The 24,592-nt window shown below is 52.3% G+C and overlaps 2 protein-coding genes across 2 annotated transcripts in view; one reads left to right on the plus strand and one right to left on the minus strand.

Annotated features, from left to right (window-relative positions):
* Positions 1-2,257: 2,257 nt before the first annotated feature.
* LOC119927200 (basic proline-rich protein-like) lies at positions 2,258-5,983 on the minus strand. The gene is made up of 7 exons (XM_038745725.1): positions 5,884-5,983; positions 4,878-5,199; positions 4,698-4,783; positions 4,299-4,479; positions 2,999-4,256; positions 2,534-2,819; positions 2,258-2,436 (listed from the first exon to the last, which is right to left on the minus strand). The coding sequence occupies exons 1-7, from the start codon at positions 5,981-5,983 to the stop codon at positions 2,258-2,260; spliced, it is 2,412 nt and encodes an 803-aa protein (XP_038601653.1).
* Positions 5,984-6,030: 47 nt separating this feature from the next.
* SEMA4F (ssemaphorin 4F) overlaps positions 6,031-24,592 on the plus strand; it is a 93,193-nt gene continuing 74,631 nt past the window's right edge. The window contains exons 1-3 of the mRNA XM_038745727.1: positions 6,031-6,147; positions 6,305-6,489; positions 6,610-6,635. Coding sequence (XP_038601655.1) covers positions 6,031-6,147; positions 6,305-6,489; positions 6,610-6,635 — 328 coding nt within the window. The remainder of the gene's footprint in view (positions 6,148-6,304; positions 6,490-6,609; positions 6,636-24,592) is intronic.

Raw genomic sequence — 24,592 nt, forward strand, 5'->3', positions numbered from 1 at the left:
CTGCGCTGGGGGAGATTCAAGGTAAACACGTTGTCTCTCATGGGGCTCACAGTTTTAATCCCCATTTTACAGGTGAGGGAACTGAGGCACAGAGAGGTGAAGCGACTTGCCCAAGTTCACACAGCAGACAAGTGGCAGAGCCGGGATTAGAACCCACGACCTCCGACTCCCAAGCCCGGGCTCTTTCCACTGAGCCATGCTGCTTCTCTGTGCTTCTCTTGCTCCCTTTATTCATCCCCCCCTTGCCAGCTCCACACCTCTTATTCATTCAATCGTATTTATTGAGCGCTTACTGGGTGCAGAGCACTGTACTAAGCGCTTGCACTGTACTAAGTGCTTGTGCCCATATCTGTCATTTATTGATTTCTATTAATGCCTGTCTTGCCCCTCGAGACTGCAACTCTTTGTGGTTAGGGAGTGTGTCTGTTCATTGTTCTGTTGTAATCTCCCAGGTGGAAGGACCTGGATTCCAATCCTGCCTCCTCCACTTGTCTGCTGGGTGCCCTTGGGCAAGTCACTTCACTTCTCTGGGCCTCAGTTTCTTCATCTGCAAAATGGGGATTGAGATGGTCAGCCCCATGTGGGACAGGAACTGGTTAGCTTGTACCCACCTCAGTGCTTCGTACAGTGACTGGCACATAGTAAGCGCTTAACAGATAGCACAATTCTTATTATTATTGCCAGTACATTGGTCTACATCATCATCATCATCATCAATCGTATTTATTGAGCGCTTACTATGTGCAGAGCACTGTACTAAGCGCTTGGGAAGTACAAATTGGCAACATATAGAGACAGTCCCTACCCAACAGTGGGCTCACAGTCTAAAACAGTAAATAGCATGGCCTAATGGCAAGAGCACGGGTTTGGGAGTCACAGGTCATGGGTTCTAATCCCAGCTTTGCCACTTGTCCGCTGTGTGACCTTGGCTAAGTCACTTCACTTCTCTGTGCCTCAGTTCCCTCATCTGTAAAATGGCGATTGAGATTGTGATCCCCACATGGAACGACCTGGTTACCCTGTATTTACCCCAGTGCTTAGAACTTGCTTTGTTTTGTTGTCATCAGTTTCCCCCTTCTAGCCTGTGAGCCCGTTGTTGGGCAGGGACCGTCTCTATAAGTTGCCGACTTGTACTTCCCAAGCGCTTAGTACAGTGCTCTGCACACAGTAAGCGCTCAATAAATACTACTGAACGAATGAATGATTGAACAGTGCTTGGCATATAGTAAGCGCTTAACAAATACCGTAATTATCAGCTCTTAGAACAGTGCTTCACATATAATAATAATAATAATGATGATGGCATTTGTTAAGCGCTTACTATGTGCCAAGCACTGTTGTAAGCGCTGGGGAGGATTCAAGGCAATCAGGTTGTCCCACATGGGGCTCACACTCTTAATCCCCATTTTACAGATGAAGTAACTGAGGCCCAGAGAAGTTAAGTGACTTGCCCAAGGTCACACAGCTGACAACTGTCAGATCCGGGATTTGAACCCATGACTTTTGACTCCAAAGCCCGTGTTCTTTTCACTGAGCGACGCTGAACAAATACCATTATTATTATTAATAAACACGATTGAATGTATGAATGAATGAATGAATGAATGAATGAGTGTACTTCAGGCGAGCTCCAGGCGCCAACTTAACCCTGCCCCTGCGCGGCGCTCATTGGTTAGATCCAGGGCGGCCGCGCCCTGTGATTGGCTGCCGGACGGAGGGGGCGTGTCCTAATCAGCGCGGCGCCGTCCTGTGATTGGCTGTCGGGATGAAGGGCGTGTCCTGGCGCTACCGGCGCTGGGCGGAGCCTGAGGCTCCTCCCCCTCCCTTCACCGCTGTGATTGGCCGCCGGCCTGGTGGGCGTGTCCTAGACCCAGCGCGGCCGCGCCCTGTGATTGGCCGTCGGGCTGCGAGGGGCGTGGCCAGAGGCTGGCCTGCCTGAGGTTCCTTCCCCTCCCTGCACCGCTGTGATTGGCCCCCAGCTTGGTGGGCGTGTCCCAGACCCAGCGCGGCCCCGCCCTGTGATTGGCTGCCGAGGGCTTACTATTTGCCAAGCACTAGTTTAAGCGCTGGGGTGGCACATAGTAAGCGCTTAACAAATACTATTGTTATTATCATTATAATTATTGGCCGCTGAACGGGGAGGGCGTGTGTCTGGCCTCTACCCACGGGGGCGTGACTTCACGAAGCTCCTCCCCTCCTCTGTGATTGGTCGCTGCTGGGGGCGGAGCCGGCTGGCACCTGAAGGGGGCGTGGCTTCCTAGGCTCCTCCCCCGCCACTGTGATTGGCCGACGGGCTGGGGGTGTGCGCCAGCTTCGGCTGCGGGGGGCGTGGCCTGCCGAAGCCCCTCCCACTCCCCAGTGATTGGCCGCCGGGCTGGGGGGCGGAGCCGGCAGCTACCCGCATGGGCGTGGCTTCCAGAGGCTCCTCCACCTCATCTGTGATTGGCCGCCGGTGTGAGGGTGGAGCCGGCCGTTACCTGAGGGGGCGTGGCCTCCCTAGTCTCCTCCCCTCATCTGTGATTGGTCGTCTGACTGGGGGCGGAGCCGGCCTCTACTCGAGGGGGCGTGGCCTCCCGAGTCTCCTCCCCCCGTGATTGGCCGCAGGCGTATACCTGCGGGGGCGTGGCCCGCCGAGGCCCCGCCCCTCTATGATTGGCTGTCAGGCCGGGGGCGGAGCCATCCCCTACCTGGGGGCGTGGCTTCCGGAGGCTCCTCCCCTCCCCGGCGATTGGCCAACGGGACGGGGGGCGGAGCCGGGCGGCACCTGCGGTGGGCGTGGCCTCTAGTCTCCCCCGCCTGTTCTGTGATTGGCCGCCGGTCTGGGGGCGGAGCCAGCCACTCCCCGAGGGGCGTGGCCTTCAGAGGCTCCACCCCTTTGCTATGATTGGCCGCCGGGCTGGGGGGCGGAGCCGACCTTCACCTGAAGGGCGTGGCCTCTTTAGGCTCCTTCGCTCTTCTGTGATTGGCCGCCGGGCCGGGGGGCGGAGCCTGGATGTACCTGAGGGGGCGTGGCCTCCCGAGCCCCCTCCTCTGTGGTTGGCCTTCGGGCCAGGGGGCGGAGCTGGGCGGCACCTGCGGTGGGCGTGGCCTCCAGCGGCTTCTCCCCCGTGATTGGCCGCCGGGCTGGTGGGCGGAGCCATCCCTTCCAGAGGGCGTGGCCTCCTGAGTTCCATCCTCTGTGATTGGCCGTCGGGCTGGTGGGCGGAGCCGGCCCCTCCGGAGGGGCGTGGCCTCCCGATGCTCCTCCCCTGTGATTGTCCCCGCGCTGGGGGGCGGAGCCATCCCTCCATAGGGGCGTGGCCTCCCTAGCTCTCTCCCCTTCTCTGTGATTGGCCGTCGGGTTGATGGGTGGGGCCAGCCCCTCAATAGGGGCGCGGCCTCCAGATGCCGCCCCGTGATTGGCCGTCGGGCTGGTGGGCGGAGCCAGCCCCTCCAGATGGGCGTGGCCTCCCCCGGCTCCTCCCCGGTGATTGGCCGCCGAGCCGGGGGGGCGGGGCCGAACGGCACTTGCAGAGGGCGTGGCCTCCCGATGCCCCGCCCCGTGACTGGCCGTCTGGCTGGAGGGCGGGGCCAGCCCTTCCAGATGGGCGTGGCCTCCCGATGCCCCTCCCCTGTGATTGGCCGTGGGGTTGATGGGCGGGGCATGCCCCACCAGAGGGGCGTGGCCTCCCGCGGCCCCTCCCGTGGTTGGCCGCCGGGCCGGGGGGCGGAGCCAGCCCTTCCATATGGGCGTGGCCTCCCGACGCCCCTCCCCCGTGATTGTCCCCGGCCTTGGGGGCGGAGCCAGTCCCTCCGTAGGGGCGTGGCCTCCCGCGGCTCCTCCCCGGCGATTGGCCGCCGGGCCGGGGGGGCGGAGCCGGGCGTCACCTGCGGAGGGCGTGGCCTCCCGACGCCCCTCCCCGTGATTGGCCGTCGGGCTGGGGGCGGGGCCAACCCCATCCAGAGGGCGTGGCCTCCTGAGTCCCATCCTCCGGGATTGGCCGTCGGGCTGGTGGGAGGAGCCAGCCCCACCGGAGGGGCGTGGCCTCCCGCGGCTCCTCCCCGTGATTGTCCGTCGGGCTGGGGGGCGGAGCCAGCCCTTCCAGAGGGCGTGGCCTCCTGAGTCCCATCCTCTGGGATTGCCCGTCGGGCTGGTGGGCGGAGCCAGCTCCTCAGTAGGGGCGTGGCCTCCCGCGGCTCCTCCCCTGTGTTTGGCCGTCGGACTGGTGGGCGGGGCCAGCCCCACCCGAGGGGCGTGGCCTCCCGTGGCTCCTCCCCTGTGATTGGCCGCCGGGCGGGGGGGCGGAGCCGGGCGTCACCTGCGGAGGGCGTGGCCTCCCGACGCCCCTCCCCCGCGATTGGCCGTCGGGCTGGGGGGCGGGGCCAGCCCTTCCGGAGGGGCGTGGCCTCCCGCGGCTCCTCCCCGGTGATTGGCCGCCGGGCCGGGAGGGGCGGAGCCGGGCGGCACCTGCGGGGGCGTGGCCTCCTGAGTCCCCTCCTCTGTGATTGGCCGTCAGGCTGGTGGGCGGAGCCAGCCCTTCCAGAGGGCGTGGCCTCCTGAGTCCCATCCTCTGGGATTGGCCGTCGGGCTGGTGGGCGGAGCCAGCCCCTCCAGATGGGCGAGGCCTCCCGCGGCTCCTCCCCGGTGATTGGCCGCCGGGCCGGGGGGGGGGGGTGTCACCTGAGGAGGGCGTGGCCTCCCGACGCCCCGCCCCTGCGATTGGCCGTCGGGCTGGTGGGCGGGACCAGCCCCACCCGAGGGGCGTGACCTCCACCGGCTCCTCCCCTGTGATAGGCCGACGGGCTGGGGGGCGGAGCCAGCCCTTCCAGAGGGCGTGGCCTCCCGACGCCCCTCCCCCGCGATTGGCCGTCGGGCTCGGGGGCGGAGCCGGCCCCACCGGAGGGGCGTGGCCTCCCGCGGCTCCTCCCCTGTGATTGTCCGTCGGGCTGGGGGGCGGAGCCAGCCCTTCCAGAGGGCGTAGCCTCCTGAGTCCCATCCTCTGGGATTGCCCGTCGGGCTGGTGGGCGGAGCCAGCTCCTCAGTAGGGGCGTGGCCTCCCGCGGCTCCTCCCCTGTGTTTGGCCGTCGGACTGGTGGGCGGGGCCAGCCCCACCCGAGGGGCGTGGCCTCCCGCGGCTCCTCCCCGGTGATTGGCCGCCGGGCCGGGAGGGGCGGAGCCGGGCGGCACCTGCGGGGGCGTGGCCTCCTCAGTCCCCTCCCCTGTGATTGGCCGTCAGGCTGGTGGGCGGAGCCAGCCCTTCCAGAGGGCGTGGCCTCCTGAGTCCCATCCTCTGGGATTGGCCGTCGGGCTGGTGGGCGGAGCCAGCCCCTCCAGATGGGCGAGGCCTCCCGCGGCTCCTCCCCGGTGATTGGCCGCCGGGCCGGGGGGGGTGTCACCTGAGGAGGGCGTGGCCTCCCGACGCCCCGCCCCTGCGATTGGCCGTCGGGCTGGTGGGCGGGACCAGCCCCACCCGAGGGGCGTGGCCTCCACCGGCTCCTCCCCTGTGATAGGCCGACGGGCTGGGGGGCGGAGCCAGCCCTTCCAGAGGGCGTGGCCTCCCGACGCCCCTCCCCCGCGATTGGCCGTCGGGCTGGGGGGCGGAGCCGGCCCCACCGGAGGGGCGTGGCCTCCCGCGGCTCCTCCCCTGTGATTGTCCGTCGGGCTGGGGGGCGGAGCCAGCCCTTCCAGAGGGCGTAGCCTCCTGAGTCCCATCCTCTGGGATTGCCCGTCGGGCTGGTGGGCGGAGCCAGCTCCTCAGTAGGGGCGTGGCCTCCCGCGGCTCCTCCCCTGTGTTTGGCCGTCGGACTGGTGGGCGGGGCCAGCCCCACCCGAGGGGCGTGGCCTCCCGCGGCTCCTCCCCGGTGATTGGCCGCCGGGCCGGGAGGGGCGGAGCCGGGCGGCACCTGCGGGGGCGTGGCCTCCTGAGTCCCCTCCCCTGTGATTGGCCGTCAGGCTGGTGGGCGGAGCCAGCCCTTCCAGAGGGCGTGGCCTCCTGAGTCCCATCCTCTGGGATTGGCCGTCGGGCTGGTGGGCGGAGCCAGCCCCTCCAGATGGGCGAGGCCTCCCGCGGCTCCTCCCCGGTGATTGGCCGCCGGGCCGGGGGGGGGTGTCACCTGAGGAGGGCGTGGCCTCCCGACGCCCCGCCCCCGCGATTGGCCTTCGGGCTGGTGGGCGGGACCAGCCCCACCCGAGGGGCGTGGCCTCCACCGGCTCCTCCCCTGTGATAGGCCGACGGGCTGGGGGGCGGAGCCAGCCCTTCCAGAGGGCGTGGCCTCCCGACGCCCCTCCCCCGCGATTGGCCGTCGGGCTGGGGGGCGGAGCCAGCTCCTCAGAAGGGGCGTGGCCTCCCGCGGCTCCTCCCCGGTGATTGGCCGCCGGGCCTGGGGGGCGGAGCCGGGCGGCACCTGCGGGGGCGTGGTCTCCCGGGGCGGTGCCGTGCGCTGCGGCCGAGCGGACCGTTGCCGAGGGGCGAAGCGGGAGCGGCGGTTGCCATGGGGACCCGACCCCCGGTGGTCCTCCTCTTCCTCCTCCTCCTCCTCCTCCTCCTCTTCCTCCTCTTCCTCGGGGGCCTGGGGGCCGGAGCCCGGCCCGCCCGCCCGCCCCGGACCCGCCTGCCCCTGCCCGGTAAGGCCCCGCCCGGGCCCCCGCTCCCGCAGTGCGGCCGCAGGGCGCTTAGTGCAGTGTGCTGCACCGGGACCACGCCCAAGAAATACCAGTGATGGATTGACTGGACCGTAAGCCTGTTGCGGGCCGGTTGGGAGCGCTTAGTGCAGTGTTGTGCACGTGGGGAGCGCCCAGTAAATACTAGGGATGGATTGACTGGACCGTAAGCCTGTTGCGGGCCGGTTGGGAGCGCTTAGTGTAGGGTTGTGCACGCGGGGAGTGCTCAGCAAATATCACAGATGGATTGATTGGACCATAAGGCTGTTGCGGGCCGGTTGGGAGCGCTTAGTGCAGTGTTGTGCACGTGGGGAGCGCCCAGTAAATGCTAGGGATGGATTGACTGGACCGTAAGCCTGTTGCGGGCCGGTTGGGAGCGCTTAGTGCAGTGTTGTGCACGTGGGGAGCGCTCAGTAAATAGTAGGGATGGATTGACTGGACCGTAAGCCTGTTGCGGGCCGGTTGGGAGCGCTTAGTGCAGTGTTGTGCACGTGGGGAGCGCCCAGTAAATGCTAGGGATGGATTGACTGGACCGTAAGCCTGTTGCGGGCCGGTTGGGAGCGCCCAGTGCAGTGCTTTGTGCATGTTGGAAGCGCTCAGTATATAGCAGTGATGGATTGATTGGACCGTAAGCCTGTTGCGGGCCGGTTGGGAGCGCTTAGTGTAGTGTTGTGCACGTGGGGAGCGCTCAGTAAATAGTAGGGATGGATTGACTGAACCGTAAGCCTGTTGCGGGCCGGTTGGGAGCGCTTAGTGCAGTGTTGTGCACGTGGGGAGCGCTCAGTAAATACTAGGGATGGATTGACTGGACCGTAAGCCTGTTGCGGGCCGGTTGGGAGCGCTTAGTGTAGGGTTGTGCACGCGAGGAGTGCTCAGTAAGTACTAGGGATGGATTGACTGGACTGTAAGGCTGTTGCGGGCCGGTTGGGAGCGCTTAGTGCAGTGTTGTGCACGTGGGAAGCACTCAGTAAATGTCACTGATGGATTGACTACACCGTAAGCCTGTTGCCGGCTTGTTGGGAGCGCTTAGTGCAGTGCTCTGCACGCGAGGAGCGCTCAGCAAATGTCACAGATGGATTGATTGGACCGTCATCCTGTTGCGGGCCTGTTGGGAGTGCTTACTGCAGTGTTGTGCACACGGGGAGCGCTCAGTAAATACTGGTGATGGATTGACTGGACCGTAAGCCTGTTGCGGGCCTGTTGGGAGTGCTTAGTGCAGTGCTGTGCACGCGAGGAGCGCTCAGTAAATACCAGTGATGGATTGGCCAGACCATAAGCCTGTTGTGGGATTGTTGGGAGCGCTTAGTGCAGTGCTTTGCACGCGAGGAGCGCTCAGCAAATGTCACGGATGGGTTGATTGGACCGTAAGCCTTTTGCGGGCTTATTGGGAGCGCTTAGTGCAGTGCTGTGCATGTGGGAAGCGCTCAGTAAGTACTAGTGATGGATGGATTAGACCTTCAGCCTGGTGCGGGCCTGTTGGCCACAATGAGCTGACAGTCTTGAGTAGCCAGCGATTTGATTGATTTGGTGATATTGATGATGATGATGATGGTATTTGTTAAGCGCTTACTATGTGCCAAGCACTGTTCTAAGCGCTCCGGGGAGGGGGGATACAAGGTAATCAGGTTGTCCCACGTGGGGCTCGCAGTCTTAATCCCCATTTTCCAGATGAGGCACAGAGAGACTGGCCCAAAGTCACGCACAGTGCCCTGCGCACAGTAAGCGCTCAATAAATACGACTGAATGAATAAGTGGCGGTGTCGGGATTCGAACCCGTGACCTCTGACTCCCAAGCCCGGGCTCTTTCCACTGAGCCACGCTGCTTCTCTGGTGTGGCCTCGTCCCCCTTCTCCATCCCCCCCATCTTACCTCCTTCCCTTCCCCACAGCACCTGTATATATGTATATATATATCATCATCATCAATTGTATTTATTGAGCGCTTACTGTGTGCAGAGCACTGTACTAAGCGCTTGGGAAGTACAAATTGGCAACATATAGAGACAGTCCCAACAGTGGGCTCACAGTCTAAAAGGGGGAGACAGAGAACAAAACCCAACATACTAACAAAATAAAATAAATAGAATAGATATGTACAAATAAAATAAATAAATAAATAGAGTAAAAAATATGTACAAACATATATACAGGTTTGTACATATGTTTGTACATATTTATTATGCTATTTATTTATTTTTTCTTGTACATATCTAAGCACTCAATAAATACGACTGATGATCGATGATATCTATTCTATTGATTTTATTTTGTTAGTATGTTTGGTTTTGTCCTCCGTCTCCCCCTTTTAGACTGGGAGCCCACTGTTGGGTAGGGACTGTCTCTGTATCAATCAATCAATCAATCAATCGTATTTATTGAGCGCTTACTATGTGCAGAGCACTGTACTAAGCGCTTGGGAAGTCCAAGTTGGCAACATCTAGAGACGGTCCCTACCCAGCAGTGGGCTCACAGTCTAAAAGGGGGAGGCAGAGAACAAAACCAAACATACTAACAAAATAAAATGAATAGAATAGATATGGACAAGTAAAATAAATAAATAAATAGAGTAATAAATATGTACAAACATATGTACATATATACAGGTCTGTATGTTGCCAAGCGCTTAGTACAGTGCACTGCACACAGTAAGCACTCAATAAATGCGATTGATTGATTGATTGATTGAGTTTTCCCGGGGGCCAGGTGGGCTCTGAGCCGTCTCTTCTTTGCCCTCAGTCGGATTTGAGATCAATCAATCAATCAATCAATCGTATTGAGCGCTTACTATGTGCAGAGCACTGTACTAAGCACTTGGGAAGTACCAACTGGCAACACATAGAGACAGTCCCTACCCAACAGTGGGCTCACAGTCTAAAAGGGGGAGACAAAGGGGGAGATCACTGGAGGTGACCGCTAATAATAATAATGATGGCATTTATTAAGCGCTTACTATATATACTGTATACTGTATATATGTATATATGTTTGTACATATTTATTACTCTATTTATTTATTTTACTTGTCCATATCTATTGTATTTATTTTATTTTGTTAGTATGTTTGGTTTTGTTCTCTGTCTCCCCCTTCTAGACTGTGAGCCCACTGTTGGGTAGGGACCGTCTCTAGGTGTTGCCAACTTGTACTTCCCAAGCGCTTAGTACAGTGCTCTGCACATAGTAAGCGCTCAATAAATGCGATTGATGATGATGATGATGTGCCAAGCACTGTTCTAAGCGCTGGGGAGATTACAAGGTGACCAGGTTGTAATAATAATAATAATAATAATGGCATTTGTTAAGCGCTTACTATGTGCCAAGCACTGTTCTAAGCGCTGGGGAGGTTACAAGGTGACCAGGTTGTAATAATAATAATAATGATGGCATTTGTTAAGCGCTTACTATGTGCCAAGCACTGTTCTAAGCTCTGGGGAGGTTACAAGGTGACCAGGTTGCAATAATAATAATAATAATGATGGCATTTGTTAAGCGCTTACTATGTGCCAAGCACTGTTCTAAGCGCTGGGGAGGTTACAAGGTGACCAGGTTGTAATGATAATAATAACGCTGGCATTTGTTAAGCGCTTACTATGTGCCAAGCACTGTTCTAAGCGCTGGAGAGGGATACAGGGTGATCAGGTTGCCCCACGGGGGGCTCCCAGTCTTCATCCCCATTTGACAGATGAGGTCACTGAGGCCCAGAGAAGTGAAGCGGCTTGCCCAAAGTCCCACAGCGAATTGGCAGAGTCGGGATTCGAACCCAGGACCTCTGACTCCAAAGCCCGGGCTCTTTCCACAGAGCCACGCTGCTCCTCTAGGTGTCACGGCGGGGGGGGGGGGAGGGCGGCTAGTAAGGATGCAAGATTGACCACTGGTAGCCGCCGGCCAGTTGGCTTGTTGCGTGGGAGAGCAGGGCTAGTGGACTCAACGGGTGGGTGAATATCAATCAATCAATCAATCAATCAATCGTATTTATTGAGCGCTTACTGTGTGCAGAGCACTGTACTAAGCGCTTGGGAAGTCCAAGTTGGCAACATCTAGAGACGGTCCCTACCCAACAGTGGGCTCACAGGCTAGAAGGAGGAGACATCATCATCATCATCAAAAGTATTTATTGAGCGCTTACTGTGTGCAGAGCACTGGACTAAGCGCTTGGGAAGTACAAATTGGCAACATATAGAGACAGTCCCTACCCAGCAGTGGGCTCACAGTCTAGAAGGGGGAGACAGAGAATCAATCAATCAGTCAATCAATCAATCGTATTTATTGAGCGCTTACTATGTGCAGAGCACTGTACTAAGCGCTTGGGAAGTACAAATTGGCAACATATAGAGACAGTCCCTACCCAACAGCGGGCTCACAGTCTAGAAGGGGGAGACAGAGAATCAATCAATCAATCAATCATATTTATTGAGCGCTTACTATGTGCAGAGCACTGTACTAAGCGCTTGGGAAGTACAAATTGGCAACATATAGAGACGGTCCCTACCCGACAGCGGGCTCACAGTCTAGAACAGTGCTCTGCACATAGTAAGCGCTTAACAAATGCCAATATTATTATTATTATTATTAGAAGGGGGAGACAGACAACAAAACCGAACATACTAACAAAATAAAATAAATAGAATAGATATGTACAAGTAAAATAAATCAAAATAGAGTAATAAATATGTACATACATGTATACATATATACAGGTGTTGTGGGGAAGGGAAGGAGGAAAGATGGGGGGATGGAGAGGGGGACAGACGGGGGGATGGAGAGGGGTGTCATCAATCAATCAATCGTATTTGTTGAGCGCTTAGTGTGTGCAGAGCACTGTACTAAGCGCTTGGGAAGTACAAGATGGCAACATATAGAGACCGTCCCTGCACAATAGTGGGCTCACAGTCTAAAAGGGGGAGACAGAGAACAAAACCAAACATACTAACAAAATAAAATAAATAGAATAGATATGGACAAGTAAAATAAATCAATAAATAGAGTAATAAATATGTACAGACATATATACATATATACAGGTGCTGTGGGGAAGGGAAGGAGGAAAGATGGGGGGGATGGAGAGGGGGGTCATCAATCAATCAATCAATCGTATTTATTGAGCGCTTAGTGTGTGCAGAGCACTGTACTAAGCGCTTGGGAAGTACAAATTGGCAACCTATAGAGACAGTCCCTACCCAACAGTGGGCTCACAGTCTAAAAGGGGGAGACAGAGAACAAAACCAAACATACTAACAAAATAAAATTAATAGAATAGATATGTAAAGTAGAATAAATCAATAAATAGAGTAATAAATATATACAAACATATATACAGGTGCTGTGGGGAAGGGAAGGAGGTAAGATGGGGGGGGGGTGGAGAGGAAGGAAGGGGCTCAGTGGTTGCGGGGTGTAGGATGGATGCCAAAAGCTGGACTACAAGATAGTTGGGTTTTTTTTATGGAGATTGTTAAGCGCTTACTATGTGCCAGGCACTGTACTAAGCACTGGGGCGGTTACAGGCCGCGTCCCATCCAGGGCCCACCGCCCTAATCCCCATTTTACAGAGCTGAGGCCCGGAGGATCGGCCGCATTTATTGAGCTGGGTGGAATAATCATGATGATGGCATTTATTAAGCGCTTACTATGTGCCAAGCACTGTTCTAAGCGCTGGGGAGGTTACAGCAAAGGTTCCAGGGGAGCAGCGTGGCTGAGTGGAAAGAGCCCGGGCTTTGGAGTCCGAGGTCATGGGTTCGAATCCCGGCTCCGCCCATTGTCAGCTGTTGCGACTTTGGGCAAGTCGCTTCACTTCTCTGGGCCTCAGTTCCCTCATCTGGAAAATGGGGATTTAGTCTTTTAGACTGTGAGCCCACTGTTGGGTAGGGACTGTCTCTATATGTTGCCAATTTGTACTTCCCAAGCGCTTAGTACAGTGCTCTGCACATAGTAAGCGCTCAATAAATACGATTGATGATGATGATGATGACAGATGTGGTCACTGAGGCCCAGAGAAGTGAAGTGACTTGCCCAAAATCACCCAGCTGACAGTTGGCGGAGCCGGGATTTGAACCCATGACCTCCGACTCCAGAGCCCGCGCCCTTTCCAATGAGCCAACTTGAACTTCCCAAGCGCTTAGTATAGTGCTCTGCACACAGAGCCCGGGCTTTGGAGTCAGAGTTCATGGGTTCGAATGCCGGCTCCTCCAATTGTCAGCTGTGTGACTTTGGGCAAGTCGCTTCACTTCTCTGGGCCTCAGTCCCCTCGTCTGGAAAATGGGGATGAAGACTGGGAGCCCCCCGAGGGACAACTTCATCACCTTGTAACCTCCCCAGCGCTTAGAACAGTGCTTGGCACATAGTAAGCGCTTAATAAATGCCATCGTTATTATTATTATTATTATTATTATTATTACAGGGTGATCAGGTTGTCCCACGGGGGGCTCACAGTCTTCATCCCCATTTTAATAACACTGGCATTTATTAAGCGCTTACTATGTGCGAAGCACTGCTCTAAGCGCTGGGGAGGTTACAGGGTGATCAGGTTGTCCCACGGGGGGCTCACAGTCTTCATCCCCATTTTAATAACGCTGGCATTTATTAAGCGCTTACTATGTGCGAAGCACTGCTCTAAGCGCTGGTGAGGTTACAGGGTGATCAGGTTGTCCCACGAGGGACTCACAGTCTTCATCCCCATTTTAATAACGCTGGCATTTATTAAGCGCTTACTATGTGCGAAGCACTGGTCTAAGCGCTGGGGATGTTACGGGGTGATCAGGTTGTCCCACGGGGGGCTCACAGTCTTCATCCCCATTTTACAGATGAGGGAACTGAGGCCCAGAGAAGTGAAGTGACTGGCCCAAAGTCACCCAGCTGACAGTTGGCGCGGAGCCGGGATTTGAACCCATGACCTCCGACTCCAGAGCCCGCGCTCTTTGCACTGAGCCAACTTGTACTTCCCAAGCGCTTAGTACAGTGCTCTGCACACAGTAAGCGCTCAATAAATACGATTGATTGATTGATTGAGCCGTGCTGCTTCTCCATACTAAGTGCTGGGGAGAGGACATGTAGTAGTTGCTCAATATGTTCCCCGTCCCTAACTGGAATTGAAACGAGAAACAGCGTGCTCTAATGTTTAGAGCCCGGGCCTGGGTGTCAGAAGGACCCGGGTTCTAATCCTGCCTCCACCGCTTGCCTTCTCTGTGACTCAGTTCCCTCATCTGGAAAGTGGGGATGAAGACTGTGAGCCCCATGTGGGACAGGGAATTGGGTCCATCCTGATTAGCTGTGTCTCCCAAGCGCTTAGAACAGTGCTTTTCACATAGTAAGCGCTTAAAAATTATTACTTAATTACTTAGTAGTAGTAATAATAATGAGGTCAAGTGGTTAGTACAGTGCTCTGCACATAGTAAGCGCTCAATAAATACGATTGATGATAATCAGCGAGAAATAGTGAGGTCTAGCAGATAGAGCCCGGGCCTGAGAATCAGAAGGACCTGGGTTCTAATCCTGCCTCCACCACTTGCCTTCTCTGTGACTCAGTTCCCTCATCCGGAAAGTGGGGATGAAGACTGTGGGCCCCATGTGGGACAGGGAATTGGGTCCATCCTGATTAGCTGTGTCTCCCAAGCGCTTAGAACAGTGCTTTTCACATAATAGGCGCTTAACAAGTACCATTATTAGTAGTAGTAGTTAGAACAGTGCTTTTCACATAATAAGCGCTTAACAAGTACCATTATTATTATTAGTAGTAGTAATCAACGAGAAATAGTGAGGTCTAGTGGATAGAGCCCGGGCCTGGGCATCAGAAGGACCTGGGTTCTAATCCTGCCTCCACCACTTGCCTTCTCTGTGACTCAGTTCCCTCATCCGGAAAGTGGGGATGAAGACTGTGAGCCCCATGTGGGACAGGGAATTGGGTCCAACCTGATTAGCTGTGTCTCCCAAGTGCTTAGGACAGTGCTTTTCACATAGTAGGCGCTTAACAAGTACCATTATTACTAGTAGTAGTAGTAATCAACGAAGAATAGTGAGGTCTAGTGGATAGAGCCCGGGCCTGGGCATCAGAAGGACCTGGGTTCTAATCCTGCCTCCACCACTTGCCTTCTCTGTGACTCAGTTCCCTCATCCGGAAAGTGGGGATGAAGACTGTGAGCCCCATGTGGGACAGGGAATTGGGTCCAACCTGATTAGCTGTGTCTCCCAAGTGCTTAGGACAGTGCTTTTCACATAGTAGGCGCTTAACAGGTACCGTTATTAGTAGTAGTAGTAGTAATCAGCGAGAAATAGTGAGGTCTAGTGGATAGAGCCCGGGCCTGGGCATCAGAAAGACCTGGGTTCTTAATCCTGCCTCCACCACTTGCCTTCTCTGTGACTCAGTTCCCTCATCCGGAAAGTGGGGATGAAGACTGTGAGCCCCATGTGAGACAGGGAATTGGGTCCATCCTGATTAGCTGTGTCTCCCAAGCGCTTAGAACAGTGCTTTTCACATAGTAAGCGCTTAAAAATTATTACTTAATTACTTAGTAGTAGTAATAATAATGAGGTCAAGCGGTTAGTACAGTGCTCTGCACATAGTAAGCGCTCAATAAATACGATTGATGATAATCAGCGAGAAATAGTGAGGTCTAGCGGATAGAGCCCTGGGCCTGAGCGTCAGAAGGACCTGGGTTCTAATTCTGCCTCCACCACTTGCCTTCTCTGTGACTCAGTTCCCTCATCCGGAAAGTGGGGATGAAGACTGTGAGCCCCATGTGGGACAGGGAATTGGGTCCAACCTGATTAGCTGTGTCTCCCAAGCGCTTAGAACAGTGCTTTTCACATAGTAGGCGCTTAACAAGTACCATTATTATTATTATTAGTAGTAATCAACGAGAAATAGTGAGGTCTAGTGGATAGAGCCCGGGCCTGGGAATCGAAAGGACCCGGGTTCTAATCCTGCCTCCACCACTTGCCTTCTCGGTGACTCAGTTCCCTCATCTGGAAAGTGGGATTAAGACTGTGAGCCCCATGTGGGACAGGGAATTGGGTCCATCCTGATTAGCTGTGTCTCCCAAGCGCTTAGAACAGTGCTTTTCACATAATAAGCGCTTAACAAGTACCATTATTATTATTATTAGTAGTAATCAACGAGAAATAGTGAGGTCTAGCGGATAGAGCCCGGGCCTGGGAATAATAATAATAATAATAATAATGGCATTTGTTAAGCACTTACTATGTGCAAAGCACTGTTCTAAGTGCTGGGGGGGAATACAGTGTGATCAAGTTGTCCCACGTGGGGCTCACAGTCTTAATCCCCATTTTTACAGATGAGGGAACTGAGGCTCAGAGAAGTTAAGTGACTTGCCCAAGGCCACACAGCAGACTTGTGGTGGAGCCGGGATTTGAATCCATGACCTCTGACTCCAAAGCCCGGGCTCTTTCCACTGAGCCACGCTGCTTCTCTAATCAGAAGGACCTGGGTTCTAATCCTGCCTCCACCACTTGCCTTCTCTGTGACTCAGTTCCCTCATCCGGAAAGTGGGGATGAAGACTGTGAGCCCCATGTGGGACAGGGAATTGGGTCCATCCTGATTAGCTGTGTCTCCCAAGCGCTTAGAACAGTGCTTTTCACATAGTAGGTGCTTAACAAGTACCATTATTATTATTAGTAGTAGTAATCAACGAGAAATAGTGAGGTCTAGTGGATAGAGCCCGGGCCTGGGAATCGAAAGGACCCGGGTTCTAATCCTGCCTCCACCACTTGCCTTCTCGGTGACTCAGTTCCCTCATCCAGAAAGTGGGGATGAAGACTGTGAGCCCCATGTGGGACAGGGAATTGGGTCCATCCTGATTAGCTGTGCCTCCCAAGCGCTTAGAACAGTGCTTTTCACATAGTAGGCGCTTAACAAGTACCATTATTATTAGTAGCAGTAGTAATCAGCGAGAAATAGTGAGGTCTAGCAGATAGAGCCCGGGCCTGGGAATCAGAAGGACCTGGGTTCTAATCCTGCCTCCACCACTTGCCTTCTCTGTGACTCGGTTCCCCCATCTGGAAAGTGGGGATGAAGACTGTGAGCCCCATGTGGGACAGGGAATTGGGCCCATCCTGATTAGCTGTGTCTCCCAAGCGCTTAGAACAGTGCTTTTCACATAGTAGGCGCTTAACAAGTACCATTATTATTAGTAGTAATTAAAACAGTGCTGTTCACATAATAAGCACTTAACAAGTACCATTATTATTAGCAGTAGTAGTAATCAGCAAGAAATAGTGAGGTCTAGCGGATAGAGCCCGGGCCTGGGAATCAGAAGGACCCGGGTTCTAATCCCGGCTCCGCCATATATCTGTTGTGTGGCCTTGGGCAAGCCACTTCACTTCTCTGGACCTCAGTTACCTCATCTGTAAAATAATAATAATAATAATGATGGCATCTATTAAGCGCTTACTATGTGCAAAGCACCATTCTGAGCGCTGGGGAGGTTACAAGGCGATCAGGTTGTCCCACGGGAGGCTCACAGGCTTCATCCCCATTTTACAGATGAGGGAACTGAGGCCCAGAGAAGTGAAGGGACCTGCCCAAAGTCACACAGCTGACAAGTGGCGGAGCCGGGATTTGAACCCATGACCTCTGACTCCAAAGCCCGGGCTCTTGCCACTGAGCCACGCTGCTTAAGATGAGTATGAAGACTGTGAGCCCCATGTGGGAAAGTCATTCATTCATTCATTCAATCGTATTTATTGAGCGCTTACTGTGTAGGAATGGACTGGGTCCAATAATAATAATAATAATAATAATAATGGCATTTATTAAGCGCTTACTATTTGCAAAGCTGATCTGATGAGCTTTTATCTACCCCAGGGCTTAGTACAGTGTTTGGCACATAATATCTTTTAGACCGTGAGCCCACTGTTGGGTAGGGACTGTCTCTATGTGTTGCCAACTTGGACTTCCCAAGCGCTTAGTACAGTGCTCCGCACACAGTAAGCGCTCAATAAATACGATTGATGATAAGCACCACGGGCCTGGGAATCGGAAGGTCATGGGTTCATTCATTCAATCGTATTTATTGAGCGCTTACTGTGTGCAGAGCACTGGACTTCATTCAGTCGTATTTATTGAGCGCTTACTGTGTGCAGAGCACTGGACTTCATTCAGTCGTATTTATTGAACGCTTACTGTGTGTAGAGCACTGTACTAAGCGCCTGGGAAGTCCAAGTTGGCAACATATGGAGACGGTCCCGACCCAACAGCGGGCTCACAGTCTAGAAGGGGGAGACCGACAACAAAACCAAACCTATATCCCTGCTCCGCCACTTGTCCGCTGTGTGACCTTGGCCGAGTCACTTCACTTCTCCGGGCCTCGGTTCCCTCATCTGTTAAATGGGGACTGAGATTGTGAGCCTTTTAGACTGTGAGCCCACTGTTGGGTAGGGACTGTCTCTATATGTTGCCAATTTGTACTTCCCAAGCGCTTAGTACAGTGCTCTGCACATAGTAAGCGCTCAATAAATACGATTGATTGATTGATTGATTGACTGTCTCTATATGTTGCCAATTTGTACTTCCCAAGCGCTTAGTACAGTGCTCTGCACATAGTAAGCGCTCAATAAATATGATTGATTGATTGAGCCCCACGTGGGACAGGGATTGCGGCCACCCCGGCGCTCAGTACGGTTCCTGGCACAAAGTAAGGGCCTAACAAATCCCGTAATTATTATTATTAACGAATGCCATTAAAAAAAGAGGACAAAAAAACTGGTGGGCCGTGCCAGGTAGGTGGGTAGGTCAGAAATAAAAGCAGGATTTGAGTCGGGCGTGTCGGGGCAGCCTTCCCGTCCGCCCAATCCCATTCCCAGTCGAGGAAAGACCGGAGCGTGGAGCTTTCATTCAGACATTCATTCAATGGTATTTATTGAGTGCTTACTGTGTGCAGTATTTTATTTTATTTTATTTTATTTTATTTTATTTTATTTTATTTTATTTTATTTTATTTTTTATTTATTTATTTATTCTATTTTATTTTTTATTTATTTTATTTTATTTTATTTTATTTTTTTTGTATTTATTTTATTTTAGTTATTTTATTTTTATTTTTATTTTATTTTATTTTGTCAGTACGTTTGGTTTTGTCCTCCGTCTCCCCCTTTTAGACCGTGAGCCCGCTGTCGGGTAGGGACCGTCTCTATGTGTTGCCAACTTGGACTTCCCAAGCGCTTAGTCCAGTGCTCTGCACACAGTGAGCGCTCAATAAATGCGATTGATTGATTGATTGATTGCAGAGGACTGTACTAAGCGCTTGGGAAGTCCAAGTTGGCCACATCTAGGTCCCTCCCCAACAGTGGGGTCACGGTTTTGGATCCTGGTTGAGGAAGGCCGGACTTTGCCCGCCTCACCCTGCCTCGCCCGAGGAGCGGAGTCCAGCGTGTCCGGGCTTGAAACCATCCCTTCCGTCGTACTTATTGAGCGCTTTCGCATTCATTTATTTTATTTTGTTAGTATGTTTGGTTTTGTTCTCTGTCTCCCCCTTTTAGACTGTGAGCCCGCTGTTGGGTAGGGACTGTCTCTAAATGTTGCCAATTTGTACTTCCCAAGCGCTTAGTCCAGCGCTCTGCACATAGTAAGCGCTCAATAAATACGATTGATGATGATGATGATTTATTGAGCGCTGTCGTATTTATTGAGCGCTTCCTATGTGCGGAGCGGTGTTATAAGCGCTTGGGAGGGGACAGTAGAACAAGAGAACAGAGTAGGACAGAGAAGCAGCGTGGCTCAGTGGAAAGAGCCCGGGCTTTGGAGTCCGAGGTCATGGGTTCAAATCCCAGCTCCGCCAATTGTCAGCTGGGTGACTTTGGGCAAGTCCCTTCACTTCTCTGGGCCTCAGTGACCTCATCTGGAAAATGGGGATGAAGACTGTGAGCCCCCCCGTGGGACAACCTGATCCCCTTGTAATCTCCCCTGCGCTTAGAACAGTGCTTTGCACATAGTAAGCGCTTAATAAATGCTATCATTATTATTATTATTCTTATTAAGAAATAGTGAGGTCTAGCGGATAGAGCCCGGGCTTGGGAGCCAGAGGGTCGTGGGTTCTAATCCTGACTCCGCCACTTGTCTGCTGTGTGACCTCACCGGGCCTCGTTTTCGCCCGTCCCGCCGTCGACCCCCGGCCCACGCCCTTCCCCTGGCCCGGAATGTCGTCCCTCCTCAAATCCGCCAAACTAGCTCTCTTCCTCCCTTCAAAGCCCTACTGAGCGCCCACCTCCTCCAGGAGGCCTTCCCAGATTGAGCCCCCTTTTTCCTCTCCTCCTCCCCATCCCCCCCGCCCTACCTCCTTCCCCTCCCCACAGCACCTATATATATATTTATACAGATTTATCACTCTATTTATTTTACTTGTACATATTTACCAGTCTATTTATTTTGTTAATGATGTGCATTTAGCTTTAATTCTATTTGTTCTGACGACTTGACACCTGTCCACATGTTTTGTTTTGTGGTCCGTCTCCCCCTTCTAGACTGTGAACCCGTTGTTGGGTAGGGGCCGTCTCTATATGTTGCCAACTTGGACTTCCCAAGCGCTTAGTACAGTGCTCTGCACACAGTAAGTGCTCAATAAATACAATTGATTGATTGATTGATTCCTGCACACAGTAAGCGCTCAATAAATACGATTGAATGAATGAATAAATTTAGCTTTAATTCTGTTTGTTCTAACGACTTGACACCTGTCCACATGTTTTGTTTTGTTGTCCGTCTCCCCCTTCGAGACCGTGAGCCCGCTGTTGGGTAGGGACCGTCTCTACATGTTGCCAACTTGGACTTCCCAAACGCTTAGTACAGTGCTCTGCACACAGTAAGCGCTCAATAAATACGATTGAATGAATGAATGAATTTAGCTTTAATTCTATTTGTTCTGACGACTTGACACCTGTTCACATGTTTTGTTTTGTTGTCTGTCTCCCCCTTCTAGACTGTGAGCCCGCTGTTGGGTAGGGACCGTCTCTATATGTTCGCAACTTGGACTTCCCAAGCGCTTAGTACAGTGCTCTGCACACAGTAATAATAATAATAATAATGATGGCATTTGTTAAGCACTTACTATGTGCAAAGCACTGTTCTAAGCAGTGGAGGGGATACAAGGTGATCAGGTTGTCCCACGTGGGGCTCACAGTCTTCATCCCCATTTTACAGATGAGGTCACTGAGGCTCAGAGAAGTCAAGTGACTTGCCCAAGGTCACACAGCTGACATGTGGCAGAGCTGGGATTCGAACCCCCGACCTCCAACTCCAAAGCCCGGGCTCTATCCACTGAGCCATGCTGTAAGCGCTCAATCATGATCAATCGTATTTATTGAGCGCTTACTGTGTGCAGAGCACTGTACTAAGCGCTTGGGAAGGACAAGTTGGCAATATCTAGAGACGGTCCCTACCCAACAGTGGGCTCACAGTCTAATAATAATAATAATAATGGCATTTGTTAAGTGCTTACTATGTGCGAAGCACTGTTCTAAGTGCTGTGGAGGTTAGAGGGTGATCAGGCTGGCCCACGGGGGGGCTCACAGTCTTCATCCCCATTTTCCAGATGAGGGAACTGAGGCCCAGAGAAGTGAAGTGACTTGCCCAAGGTCACCCAGCTGACAAGTGGTGGAGATGGGATTTGAACCCATGACCTCTGACTCCAAAGCCCGGGCTCTTTCTGCTGAGCTACGCTGCTTCTCTAGAACCCAGAACCTGATCACCTTGTATCCCCCCCAGCGCTTAGAACAGGGCTTTGCACATAGCGCTTAACAAATCCCATCATTATTATGATCAGTAGCATCAGTATAAATCATCATCATCATCATCATCATCATCAGTCGTATTTATTGAGCGCTTACTATGTGCAGAGCACTGTACTAAGTGCTTGGGAAGTACAAATTGGCAACATCTAGAGACAGTCCCTACCCAACAGTGGGCTCACCGTCTAAAAGGGGGAGACAGAGAACAAAACCAAACATACTAACAAAATAAAATTACAATTAAAATAAATCATCATCATCATCAATCGTATTTATTGAGCGCTTACTGTGTGCAGAGCACTGGACTAAGCGCTTGGGAAGTCCAAGTTGGCAACATCTAGAGACGGTCCCTACCCAACAGTGGGCTCCCAGTCTAAAAGGGGGAGGCAGAGAACAAAACCCAACATACTAGCAAAATAAAATAAATAGAATAGATATGTACAAGTAAAATAAATAAATAGAGTAATAAATATGTACAAGCATATATACATATATTTTATTGTATATTGTATATTTTATTGAGCGCTTACTGTGTGCAGAGCACTGTACTGAGTACTTGGAAGAATATAACATACTAACAAAATAAAATCAGTAGAATAGATATGTACAATTAAAATAAATCATCATCATCATCAATCGTATTTATTGAGCGCTTACTGTGTGCAGAGCACTGGACTAAGCGCTTGGGAAGTCCAAGTTGGCAACATATAGGGACGGTCCCTACCCAACAGCGGGCTCACAGTCTATAAAGGGGAGACAGAGAACAAAACCGAACATACTAACAAAATAAAATAAATAGAATAGATATGTACAATTAAAATAAATCATCATCATCATCAATCGTATTTATTGAGCGCTTACTGTGTGCAGAGCACTGGACTAAGCGCTTGGGAAGTCCAAGTTGGCAACATATAGAGACGGTCCCTACCCACCAGTGGGCTCCCAGTCTAAAAGGGGGAGGCAGAGAACAAAACCCAACATACTAACAAAATAAAATAAATAGAATAGATATGGACAAGTAAAATAAGTAAATAAATAAATAAATAAATAAATAGGATTATAGATATATACACATCATTAATAAAGCGAATAGGTTAATAAATCTGTACATATATACTCAAGTGCTTTGGGGCGGGGGGGTAGAGCAGAGGGAGGGAGTGGGGTGGATGGGGAGGAGGAGGAGGAGAGAAAAAAGGGGGCTCAATCTGGGAAGGCCTCCTGGAGGAGGTGAGCGCTCAGTAAAGCTTTGAAGGGAGGAAGAGAGCTAGCTGGGCGCATGTGCGGAAGCAGCGTGGCTCAGTGGAAAGAGCCCGGGCTTTGGAGTCAGAGGTCATGGGTTCGAATCCAGGCTCCGCCACCTGTCTGCTGTGTGACCTTGGGCAAGTCACTTGGCTTCCCTGGGCCTCAGTTACCTCATCTGTAAAATGGGGATAAAGACTGTGAGCCCCATGTGGGACAACTTGATCACCTTGTGTGTCCCCCAGCGCTTAGAACAGTGCCCTGCACATAGTAAGCGCTTAATAAATGCCATCATTATTATTATGTGCGGAGGGAGGGCATTCCGGGCCAGAGGCAGGACGTGGGGCGCACACTTTTTAATCCCCATTTTACAGACGAGGCAACTGAGGCACAGCGAAGTTAAGCGACTTGCCCAGGGTCACACAGCAGAGTGGCTATTACTCTTATTTATTTATTTTACTTGTACATATTTATTCTATTTATTTTATTCTGTTCATCTGTTTTGTTCTGTTATCTGTCTCCCCCTTCTAGACCGTGAGCCCACTGTTGGGTAGGGACTGTCTCTATATATTGCCAACTTGGACTTCCCAAGCGCTTGGTACAGTGCTCTGCACACAGGAAGCGCTCAATAAATATGATTGAATGAATGAATTTACTATTTATATTTATTTTATCCTGTTCATCTGTTTTGTTGTCTGTCTCCCCCTTCTAGACCATGAGCCCGCTGTTGGGTAGGGACCGTCTCTAGATGTTGCCAACTTGGACTTCCCAAGCGCTTGGTACAGTGCTCTGCACACAGGAAGCGCTCAATAAATACGATTGAATGAATGAATTTACTATTTATATTTATTTTATCCTGTTCATCTGTTTTGTTGTCTGTCTCCCCCTTCTAGACCGTGAGCCCGCTGTTGGGTAGGGACCGTCCCTATATGTTGCCAACTTGGACTTCCCAAGCGCTTGGTACAGTGCTCTGCACACAGGAAGCGCTCAATAAATACGATTGAATGAATGAATGAATTTACTATTTATATTTATTTTATCCTGTTCATCTGTTTTGTTTTGTTGTCTGTCTCCCCCTTCTAGACCGTGAGCCCGCTGTTGGGTAGGGACCGTCTCTAGATGTTGCCAACTTGGACTTCCCAAGCGCTTAGTAGCAGCGTTAGAGAAGCAGCGTGGCTCAGGGGAAAAGAACACGGGCTTTGGAGTCAGAGGTCATGGGTTCAAATCCCGGCTCCGCCAATTGCCCGCTGTGTGACTTTGGGCAAGTCGCTGAAAATAATAAATAAAATACACAAAATAAAATAAATAGAATAGGTATGCACAAGTAAAATAAATAAATAAATAAATAGAGTAATAAATATGCACAAACATATATACATGTTCAATCGTATTTATTGAGCGCTTACTGTGTGCAGAGCACTAGACTAATAATAATAACTACTTTTATTAAGCGCTTACTACGTGCCAAGCACGGTTCTAAGCGCTGGGGCAGATGCAAGGTAATCGGGTTGTCCCACGTGGGGCTCCCAGTCTTCATCCCCATTTTACAGATGAGGGAACTGAGGCACAGAGAAGGTGACTTGCCCAGAGCCACCCAGCTGCCAAGTGGCGGAGTCGGGATTTGAACCCATGAACCCACGACCTCTGACTCCAAAGCCCGGGCTCTTTCCACTGAGCCACGCTGCTTAATAATAATGATGGTATTTGTTAAGCGCTTACTATGTGCAAAGCACTGTTCTAAGCGCTGTTCTAAGCTGCTTAACTTCTCTGGGCCTCAGTTCCCTCATCTGTCAAATGGGGATGAAGACTGTGAGCCCGCCGTGGGACAACCTGATCACCTTGTAACCTCCCCAGCGCCTAGAACGGTGCTTTGCACATAGTAAGCGCTTAATAAATGCCGTTATTATTATTAGTCCAGTGCTCTGCACACAGTAAGTGCTCAATAAATACGATTGAATATGTATATATGTTTGTGCATATTTATTA

This window comes from Tachyglossus aculeatus, chromosome 4, assembly GCF_015852505.1.
Source record: "Tachyglossus aculeatus isolate mTacAcu1 chromosome 4, mTacAcu1.pri, whole genome shotgun sequence".
In the NCBI taxonomy this organism is placed as follows: domain Eukaryota; kingdom Metazoa; phylum Chordata; class Mammalia; order Monotremata; family Tachyglossidae; genus Tachyglossus; species Tachyglossus aculeatus.

What these genes read in the sequence shown, in the direction of transcription:
- LOC119927200 (XM_038745725.1), bottom strand. Translation starts at nt 5,983, where the DNA reads ATGGGACTCAGGAGGCCACGCCCTCTGGAAGGGCTGGCTCCGCCCACC. An exon ending in GGGAGGCCACGCCCCCTCAG is followed by an intron (nt 2,820 to 2,998) that starts GTACATCCAGGC and finishes CTCCGCCCCCAG; the next exon opens with ACCGGCGGCCAATCACAGAA. An exon ending in AGAGGCCGGCTCCGCCCCCA is followed by an intron (nt 2,437 to 2,533) that starts GTCAGACGACCA and finishes GGCCAATCACAG; the next exon opens with ATGAGGTGGAGGAGCCTCTG.